General features: G+C 31.3%; 1 protein-coding gene across 1 annotated transcript in view; it reads right to left on the bottom strand.

The window, feature by feature from the left end:
• Positions 1-2,371: 2,371 nt before the first annotated feature.
• Positions 2,372-11,049, bottom strand: part of LOC123658969 (actin-binding Rho-activating protein-like) — a 34,866-nt gene continuing 26,188 nt past the window's right edge. The window contains exons 4-5 of the mRNA XM_045594259.1: positions 3,397-3,489; positions 2,372-2,812 (exon numbers count right to left, since the gene is read on the bottom strand). Coding sequence (XP_045450215.1) covers positions 2,699-2,812; positions 3,397-3,489 — 207 coding nt within the window. The 3' untranslated portion in view covers positions 2,372-2,698. The remainder of the gene's footprint in view (positions 2,813-3,396; positions 3,490-11,049) is intronic.

Below are 11,049 nucleotides of genomic sequence, written 5' to 3'. Positions count from 1 at the left end.
ATGACTAGAAATAATTATTATAGTTACACATCCTTACACTAAACGACAATGATAGTAAGTTGCAAAAATTATACTCGTTTTTTGAAGTTCTGTTAAAAGTTACGGTTACTGTAGATTACAGCTGTTATCACAAAACACTTTTAAAATAAAAAACAGACGAGCATTATTATTGTACTTAGTACGTAACAAGCACTACAGTAGGTCCCTTCTTTACATTGTTATTATTCTATTTATAACTAGTAATCGTCCTTTCTAGGTAAAACATTTTCTATCTCCATTTTACACATTAACACATATAACATTAAACCGAAATTTATTTTCGGAATTTTGCTTTGTCGACGAAAAAATGTCGATAATAACTGATTTGTTGATATCGACAACATATATTAACTAATAATTATATTAAACGCCAGTTTAATCAAATTAAATATTTGCTTGCATGAGCTAACCTTAATGGTGGCTTAAGCTTGGTTATGATTTTTACTTGTGAAAGATGTTTACAAAATATTGAAGTTAGATTAATTGATCGATACCATATGCACACATTAGGTATATGCTTATACTGTTTTAAACATTGTAGGCGATATTTAAAACTATCATAGCATAGTAATGTATGAAAGTATAACACAATTTACGAACTATTTTGTGGTCAAAAAATTAAGTAGTCCGGGATGGCACGAGCCTTATGCAGGTATACAGGTATTTTAATACCTAGCATAGCCATAAACATTGACTTACTTAAATTATAAGTGGTGCACTATTTAATGTATATTGTCAAATCAACAAAATTATGTTGTAATAGAAGACACGTTTCATCCCCTAACAATAATTAAGTAACTGTGTCAAAACGATTTCCGTTACTCATACATCTCATTCATATGATGACAAATTATCTAAAAATTATATTAAATAAAATATTTATTGAATAAATATTCAGTTTTTAAAGTGCATTAATTTTATAAAATAGAGATAAGGGAGATGCGTGCCTTTAGAATAATAAATATTAATATTTGCTAAATCGTTATTAGACAATAAGATTTAGAATTAATGCTATCTAATCTTTTTATTTGGTTAAATAATAGAGACATGAAAATTTTATAGTCTCTTGGCTTAGGTTATTATTAGAGTATATTAATTTTTAAAATTATATAAAGTCTTTTAAAAATAGAGTGATCATTTTCATCACATGTTTTACTTTACTTGGCACAGTATTTTTCGTTACTCAAGTATCTCAAAAAATATAATATTTTTATTGTTTTAGTTAGGTTAGTTACATAAGTATGATATTATAGAGGCCTCGAAGTCTAATTTATAAGAAATAAGCTAGACTACTCGATTTGTTTTCATTTTACTTAGATTTTGCTACAAACAACATAATTTAGATTTTTATATTTGATTTAAAACGGGTAAAAATGAAATAAAAATAATATGTACGTGGGAAGTTTCTTGTTAAAAAGGATATTCATTTACAAAACTTTTTTTGTTTAATCTTTATACTTTAGAAACAGTTTCTTTGTGTTACAACGAAATTGAAACGGTGAAAAAATATTCAAAACAATTCTGTTTCAAACATTTTCTTAAAAATTCAAGCTTAGTTACAGTTTTAGGTAGTTAAACAAATGTCATGAACTCAAACTCCTCAGGTCACATCTCGTGAAAAAATGTCGCTCTGAAATTATTTTTATTTCCCTTTGTTTGTAGATTTATTATTACTACACAAGAAATAAGGTTCAATATCCTTCATTCAGAACTTTGTAGCTTATATCGGGGTTTCATATTCAGTGGACCATAGTTAGCAATGTGACAGTTGTTTTTTTTAGAGTATAATATACGAGTATTATATATTTACATTACTACTGACTTGTACAGTGACTTAAGCGGATTGAAATGGGTTTCTTATCAAAATTTTTGAGTCTTCTCGACTTTGTATTATGACATAATAATCAAAACTGAAAAAAAACTTTGTGTGTTTTAAAAATGAACTAATAACCCTTAAATGATCAAACTGTAGCTATGTTTTGATAATAAATGTCTTATAAGAATTCTTTTTTTTTTATTTCACTAGGTCGGCAAAAAAGTGTACGGCTCACCTGATGGTAAGAGATTACCGTAGCTTATAGACGCCTGCAATACCAGAAGCATCGAAAGTGCGTTGCTGACCCAATCCCCAATCCCTCCCAGGAGCTCTGGTCACCTTACTCACAAACAGGAACACAATACTGCTTGAAAACAGTATTATTTAGCTGTGGTCTTCTGTAAGGTCGAGGTACAACCCTAGTCGGGCTGCTCCATATTTTGAGCAGGAATTTCCTGCTGTGCCCTACCTCAGTTAAGTATTATTTAGCTGTGGTCTTCTGTAAGGTCGTTCTTGCATATGGTTAAAGGGTTGATTCTTGTACCCTAATATTTTCTATGTTACGCCCCGGATCTTTTGTCCCTGAACTATATTTTTACGAATATTGGCTACTTTCTATATATCCTCTATTATAAGTATTATTTATTAGCCAACTTAAAGTTTACTCGTATATCAATTTCTTTGGATAACTTTAAACCTAATGTCATTGAAACATTCTCTCATATGTACGTAAAATGCTATGCAATTATCGATTATATGTGGTTCATTTAACGTTTAGAGATTTAAAAAGAATTTCACTCCACGGGTTGGTGAGCAGATCTACTTGTAACGGTTACTTAAAGCTTAAGTAGGCATTGGAGATACTGATCGTCTGGCTTGTAAGGCTTTGTTGTTGCAGTATTCTCTGATGTCGTCTATGGGTTGCATTAAGAAGACCGGCACGTCGTCATCGCGTTTCTGTAAAATAATTACATTATTTAATGGTGTAAGGATTTATGTACGTACTAGCTGCGCCCGCGACTTCATCCGCGTGGAATTAAACAAAAAAGTTATCGTTCAGTTCGCAGAGTTATAAAATAAATAAATTTCTAAAATAAATGTATCTTAATTTTACCAGCTGTTTACCAGTGAAAGTCTCATCGAAATTGGAATAGAAAGGAACAGAACGGAACAAAACGGAACAGATTGGAACAGAACGAAACAGAACGGAATAGCGCAGAGTCATAAAAGAAATAAATTTCTAAAATAAAAGTAGCTTAAGTTACTCCTTATTACATCAGCTATCTACCAGTGAATATCCCATTAAAATCAGTCCAGATTAGACGGAACAAACAGACAGACAGACAGAAAAAAAGTAAAAAACGCTTAGTAAAAAGCGGTTATTTTAATATTACAAACAGACACTCCATTATTTATATGCATAGATCTATAGATTAAGCTGTCATCAAAACATTGAAGTATTATAATACAATAAAAATAAATAATAAAAATGTTCAAATATTTTCTTGTTTTTCTTTTTTTTTTATCGTATAATTAGTTACCTGAAACAAAACTTCGCCCTCGAAGAAAGTTAATTGATGTTTTCTCGTCCTCAGCAAGATTCCGACGAGTTTGTCCGAGATTACAGTGTAGATCTGGAAGAAAGTTACACTTTATAAGATTGATGTGTCCCTACCTCGGGAGCTTATTCTTAAATCATCACACGTTATCAGAGATTGAGATTATCATTTTATTACCATAAAAGTAAAATTCTCAAATTTAAACAATTTCTTAATACGTGATGTGTCTTACATAAAGTCGACGCATTTTAGTAAATTGTTTTTTTCATATTAAATTTATTACACCAATAAATATATATTCCATTGAAAATATTAATATACTAATTATAAATACGATTAATTTGTAGAGTACGTTCCGGATTTATACGTAGGAGGCATCAAAATATAAATAAAAAATAGAATATAGTTAATCAATATTTTTAAGATATTAACGTCAATCGTTGGACATTGAACCGTTCGTCATTGAACCGTTCGTCATAAACAAACTGAACCAGAAAATGTTACAGATTTATTTTAGATCATTCGTTCCCGTTTCCATATTCGGTTGCGCGAATAATATTCATGTTGCTAATTACAAGCGAACTGTCGGTCATTAGTGTACATATGCCAAATTTAAATCGTGGTCGATGTTTGCTGACTCTTGGCCGTGACGGCGTTGGAATGTAACTGACGTCACTGGCGTGTTTAAGATTCATCTTTGTGATCTACCTACGTATAAATGTAGAAAGTTTTGATCAATCAAAATGAACTCTAATTTAATTTTAGCTACTATATATTTCATGTTTTTTCTCATGTTTTTTTTTAAACTCCTTTGACTTTTCACGTTTACGTGACAGTTCAACTCTTACAAATTATAACCTCATGCCTCATATAGACTTTGTTAAGAATTATAACATCTAACACGAATATTTAATTTAAGTTTAGAGTGTAAAAACATATAAAATATTTTTTAATTTATATTTTTAACGTTCATTCGACGTTTTTAGATATTAATTCCAATGCCAATCTATTTTTTCGCTTTTGATGTTTGTGGCTATTTTAAAAATATACGTAACCATCAAATTAAGAATAATAATTAGAATAAGAAGATTATTTGTAACATTTTTACTGACTATAAGATTTTATTAATATTTTCATATATTTTTTATATTCATAATTTTTATATTATTTTATTAATATTAATATTTTCAATTTTCTATCTACTACATAATATATATATATATATATATATATATATATATATAACTAGCTATGCCCGCGAATATATCCGCTTGGAATTTAACAAAAAGTTATTGTTCAGTTCACAGGGTTATAAAATAAATAAATTTCTAAAATATATAAAACCAAAATCGTATAAACTGTTATTTTAGTATATGCACCGTGTATACATCCATACGCATTTAGTAAAAAGTGGTTATTTTACAAAACAGACACCCCCATTTCGTTTATGAAATGATATGAAATTGAAGGATAAGTCGTTCTCTCTTTGTGCATGTCTCTGATTGCATGTTATGTACGATGCTGCATACAATTTCGAAGGACTACCGTATTGATATTTTGAAGTGTACAGTACATAATTTTTGCACATGTAAATGTTTTCTATTTAATGCGAATGACACATTAAATAGAAAAGACTATTGCGGGAGTCGTTAAGGTTTTGTATATAATAAATAATTGTATTTGCTCGCAAACGAAAAAAAGCCGACTTCAATAACATCGACAAGTAATACAACGTAGATCGACGAAATAATAGTCAAGTAACTACGCGTTATCAAAGATTACTCAAAAAGTAGTTATCAGATATCGATAAAATTTAAATGTGACCACATGATAAATATTATCTTTCGATTAAATTAAAAATTATCAAAATCAGTACACCCAGTAAAAAGTTATGTGGATTTTCGAGAGTTTCTCTCGATTTCTCTGATATTCCATAATTAAATCCTTCGTTCTTTCCTTATCATGGTACCAAACTAGGGATATCTCCTTTCTAACAAAAAAAGAATTATTAAAATCGGTACATCCATTAAAAAGTTATGTGGTACAATATAACGTAGGTCGTCGAAAAAAGCGTCAAGTAAAAACGCATTATTAGATATAACTCAAAAAGTAGGTAGTTGTTAGATCTCAAATAAATTTAAATGGGACAAAATGACACAAACCACCTTCAGATTAAAAAAAAATTGTCGAAATCGGTCTACCCAGTCAAAAGTTCTGAAGTCACATATATATATTAAAAAAAATACAATCGAATTGAGAACCTTGTCATTTTTGGAAGTCGGTTAAAAACGTGGGATTGCTTTTATTAAATATTGACAATTTGGAACTATTTCATCGCTTTGATAGATTTTTTTTCTTGCTTTCTTTAAATCTAATTTTGGATAACTTTTTGGCAGCAAAACTTTGATTAAAAATATTAATTTAAAAGTTATACTGGTAAAATCTATAATAATATATATAAAAGCGAAAGGTCACTCACTCATCACGAAATCTCCGAAACTATAACACCTACAAACTTGAAATTTGGCAGGTAGGTTTCTTATAAGACGTAGGCATCCGCTAAGAACGGATTTTACGAAACTCGACCCCTAAGGGGGTAAAACGGGGGTTGGAAGTTTGTATGAAAGTCCTATGTTTTTGAAGTAAGAGACTTGAAATTTAAAATGTAAGCTCTATAGATGGTGAAAAGGTGTCCAAATAATGTATCTTTAGAAATTAACTCACTTTTGGGGTTAAAACGGGGGATGGTAGGCTGACTCACTCATCGCGAAATCTCCGAAACTATAATAGCTACAAACTTGAAATTTGGCAGGAAGCCTCCTTATAGAGCGTAGACATCCGCTGAGAACGGATTTTACAAAATTCGACACTTAAAGGGGTTAAACGGGGGTTGAAAATTTGTGTGAAAGTCCCATGTTTTTGAAGTAAGAGACTTGAAATTTAAAATGTATGCCTTATAGATGATGAGAAGGTGTCCAAATAATGTGTCTTTAGAAATCAACTCCCTTTTGGGGTTAAAACGGGGGATGGTAGGTTGACTCACTCACCACGAAATCTCCGAAACTATAATACCTACAACCTTGAAATTTAGCAGCTAGGTTCCTTATAGGGCGTAGACATCCTCTAAGAACTGATTTTACGAAACTCGACCCTTAAAGGGGTAAAACAGGGGTTGGAAGTTTGTATGAAAGTCCTATGTTTTTGAAGTAAGAGACTTGAAATTTAAAATGTACGCTCTTTAGATAGTGAGAAGGTGTCCAAATAATGTATCTTTAGAAGTCAACTCTATTTTGGAGTTAAAACGGGGATGGTAGGTTGGCACACTCATCACGAAACCTCCGAAACTATAACAGCTACAAACTTGAAATTTGGCAGGTAGGTTCCTTATGGGGCGTAAACATCCGCTAAGAACTGATTTTACGAAAACCGACTCCTAAAGGGATAAAACGGGGGTCGGAAGTTTGTATGGAAGTCTTTATATTTTTGAAGTAAGAGACTTGAAATTTAAAATGTAAACTCTATAGATGGTGAGGAGGTGTCCAAATAATGCATCGTAATCTATATATATAAAAGAGAAAGGTCACTGACTCACTCATCACGAGAACTCAAAAACCGCTGGATGGTCTATCCATCCAGGTTGGACAAAGATAAAATTTGGCAGGGAGGTAGATTATAGTTAGCAGACGTCCGCTAAGAACGGATTTTACGATATTCCATCGCTAAGGGGGTTTAATTGGGGTTTATAGTTTGTATGAAACATATACAGCCTGAGAATAAAACCAAAAATGTGGTTTATAGAGAGGTTTTATAAAAATAACTATTAAATTATACTAAATTGTGCCTTTTAAAAAGTTACTCAGTTTGATAAGCATTTCAAGTTACTGAAATAAAAAAATAATTTGCGTTAAACATCTTAATACTAATATATATCTTCATAACCACGAGGACGTAATCGCGGGCAACAGTTAGTGTATTATAAACAAAGTCCCCAAAAGTGTATGTGATCGATTCGCTCAAAATTTACTGAACGGATTTTCATGCGGTTTCACCATTGTAGAGGGCTCCACCATTGGCAAGAGGAAGGTTTACGGAACGGCTAAGCCGATTTTGATGAGTTACACTGGAACTTTGCCGGCAAAACTTTGTGACACATTAATTTCAACGCGGGCGAAGCCGCGGGCACAGCTAGTATTACATATATTTAAAAATTAGAAATTAAACAAAATGTGGTGATAGGTGACGTCAAACAATGCAGATACGGCAAGATGACACAAAGACACGGTACGACACGATATGGATGCGACGGCACGACGACATGAATGACTTTTTGCAAAAAAAATGTTGACTTCAACGTTAGACTAATAGTCTAATACTTTAGTATCTTATTGTAGCTGCCACTTGGGTAAGTTAGCACGAGCTGAAAAATAATTTAATTTATTTTTATTTTTACTATTATAAAATTAAATTGTGTTTGTTAACTAATTTTAAAATGTATATGTTTTTTAATTAAACTGTCATAATCAGATTTCAACTTTCAAAATTTAAAACTATTATCGTAATTTTTAGTACTAACATAAACTGTAACAAAGGAATTCACAGACATTCGGATATTTTAGTCAGATAAATAAGATGATTTTTGATATATATACATGTTTACAAAACGTAATGATGACTTATTTAATATTTAAATAATAAGTTTTTGAGTTACGCGTTGTAAGTATATATATCACTTTAAATTTTAAAATACATTTGTATGAAATAAATTTGTACTTAATACTACTGTAAACTCACTGTACTGCACTCCAGGACGATAAATTTAAAAAAAAAACATGGTAATGCTTATAATGACTAGGCTTAGTATATATATAGGTAGGTATGTACATAGTCTGGCTATATATACTTAAAAGTAAAAATAAACAAAATATTACATTTGAATTTGGAATCTATCATTTTTATGTGATGATTTATTGTGTTTTTTCATTTTCGCGCCAATACATTAAAAAATATTTTTATGATATTAAAATAGAGATAAAGAAAACCGAATCGCTGTGATTGCATTACAAAAACAAAAAGTATGCATGGAGCTAAATACAATTTTACAATTTTTAGACCAGAAAGGAACATTTATACAAATATAAATATCCATCCAGGATTAGGGATTAGGTATAAATATTAACAACTAAATTACTAAGCTACAGTATTTGCTATTTGAAGTCCCTGATATTATGGATCACAGACATGATTAAATAATTCGTAAATTACGGAGATATCTTGATTATCAACTAAACTGTCTTGAAAATGAAGGTCACGCCTCCCATATTTAAATCATCATTCATCATCATTACAGCCTATACAGTCCACTGCTGGACATAGGCCTCCACAAGTTGACGCCAAAAATAACGTGAAGTCATGTGTTTTGCCCATAGTCACCACGCTGGGCAGGCGGGTTGGTGACCGCAGTACTGGCTTTATCGCACCAAAGACGCTGCTTAAATTATAATATTATATTAAATAATTATAATTTATCGCCAGACTAACAACGAGCTCTTTAATTAGTCTAGGATCAATGTCTAGTTGGGACATAGATAGGTAGGTTTTAAAGAAGAACTGATAGTAATTTATAATTATATATATTATCGGTATAGCATAATCTGGTATTGAAGATAATACCTATATAATAATCTAAACAATGGTTTAGACTAGAAATAAAATGAAATTTAGGCATTCTATAGTATGCCGATGTTCAGTTGGCCTTGGCAGGATGTAGAACATGCGTTAAGTGGAAGGCTCTAAGAGAGCAGAACGTGCTGAGAACTTGTTGCAACATGTTTCATTTTGTGCTTTCACTATGTTTTATTTTAGTTTACTCGCTACCGGAAAAATATAACAAAACCCGACTTACATAATTTAATGTCATCGTTTCCCTCACCGAGTTTGACGTGCCTGTCTACAATCTAGGAACAGAAAGCAGGTCAATACCAGTGGTACCAATGGGCTAGTCAAATGTTGATGATTTTGTGACTGACAAATTCAATCTATCTTTTCTACTTCCTTGACGTTCCACTTCCATGAATCGCTTCAAAATGTCATTAATAATATACAAAAGGTAAAATTTTGATAACTGTGATCAAAATGTGAAAAGCACTTTTGAAGATAAGACTATCTGTTTAAATAGAAAAATCGCCAATCGACAAATTTTAAAATCATAAGTTTTGATACTTTACCCAGCATTCTACATATATACATATATACGTTTAAACCCTGACTCGAGACGGGAATCTAACCTACAACTTTGTGAAAGCAGGGTCGCTACCAACAGCATCTACGGTCCAGTAAGTATTTATTTTTAATATACAGTCAGCATCTGAATACGCAGACATATTGGCGTACCATGGAGCTATAATTATGTTTTAAAGAAAACAATTATCGTTTGCAAGAACGTCACAAACTCCAAATATTAAGAACGTGTATCACGGCACTGCTGCCAAGACCATTACCGCTACATTTGATACGTATTCGTCTATTTTCATTTCGATAATAAGGTACCTACATTAATTTGTAATGTTTCTGTATCAGTTTTCTACAACTTTGATGATTGACCCTTTATATTGTATGAATTTATTTGGATGTACACATATAATAAGAATTGAGATATTACATTTTCAACGTTCTCGTGACGTATCTTCTAAATAAAATTATGTCAATATTATTTTACTAGTCAGATACTGTAATAGGTTGATGATTTAATCTTTGAAGTTGGACATTTATTTTTATTATAATGAAAGAGCTTTTTCGGATTTTATCGAGGTTTATTAAGTTTTTTGGATGCCCGACGTTTCGGATACTTTACTTACCACGAGGTCAACAACGGGATGACTCGTTAATTAATTTTATTCCAACAACGGGACGACTCATTTATTTTTGTTGATAAGTTTAAGTGAACGTTAAAATTTTTGTTCTCAAAAAATGTATTCCGCACTTCAACCTAGTCGGTAGTATTTTTTTTTTTTATAAATTTTCGCATTCGCTTCTTAGTCAATTTTTTTATGAAACAAAACATCCGGTCAATATGGTTCTTATTGTTTATTGTATCGCTGTGGTATTTGGGTATGAATAATCAACCAACTCCTTTATTTAACTAAATCTGGTATCTCTCTTGATTGGTTTCCCTACCGTGTAATGTGCAGAGCACGTTGAACTGACCCGATTGTAATCATAGATATTTGATACTAGGTACGTACGTACGAAATATATCCATCAACCCGCTGCGGAGCAGCATGGTTGATTAAGACCTTACTTCTGCAAGGCGAAAGAGGTTTATACTCAGTGCAGCAGTAGCAGTGGTATGTTACAAGATGAATCAATCAATCAATCAGATAATATGTTTTCATTTCAGATTTGCCAATAGAAAGGAAAAACTAACGAGCTGGGAGCCAAAATCAATAGTTTTTCTAAACCAAGAAGACTTATTACAAAAATTACAAATAATACGACGAATACGAGAAAAAGGATTATACTACGAAACGTTCCGTTCGCAAGAAAAATATAATAAAATGACGTCAATTGTGAATAATAAATCATTATTTCCTATAACGATAACGATCAAGTAAATGCGTATATAATCTCTGTTGTGTA

The sequence above is a fragment of the Melitaea cinxia genome, chromosome 13 (assembly GCF_905220565.1).
Source record: "Melitaea cinxia chromosome 13, ilMelCinx1.1, whole genome shotgun sequence".
NCBI lineage: Eukaryota > Metazoa > Arthropoda > Insecta > Lepidoptera > Nymphalidae > Melitaea > Melitaea cinxia.
The sequence above is the reverse complement of the archived record's forward strand: the minus strand, read 5'-3'. Positions and strand labels throughout refer to the sequence as shown.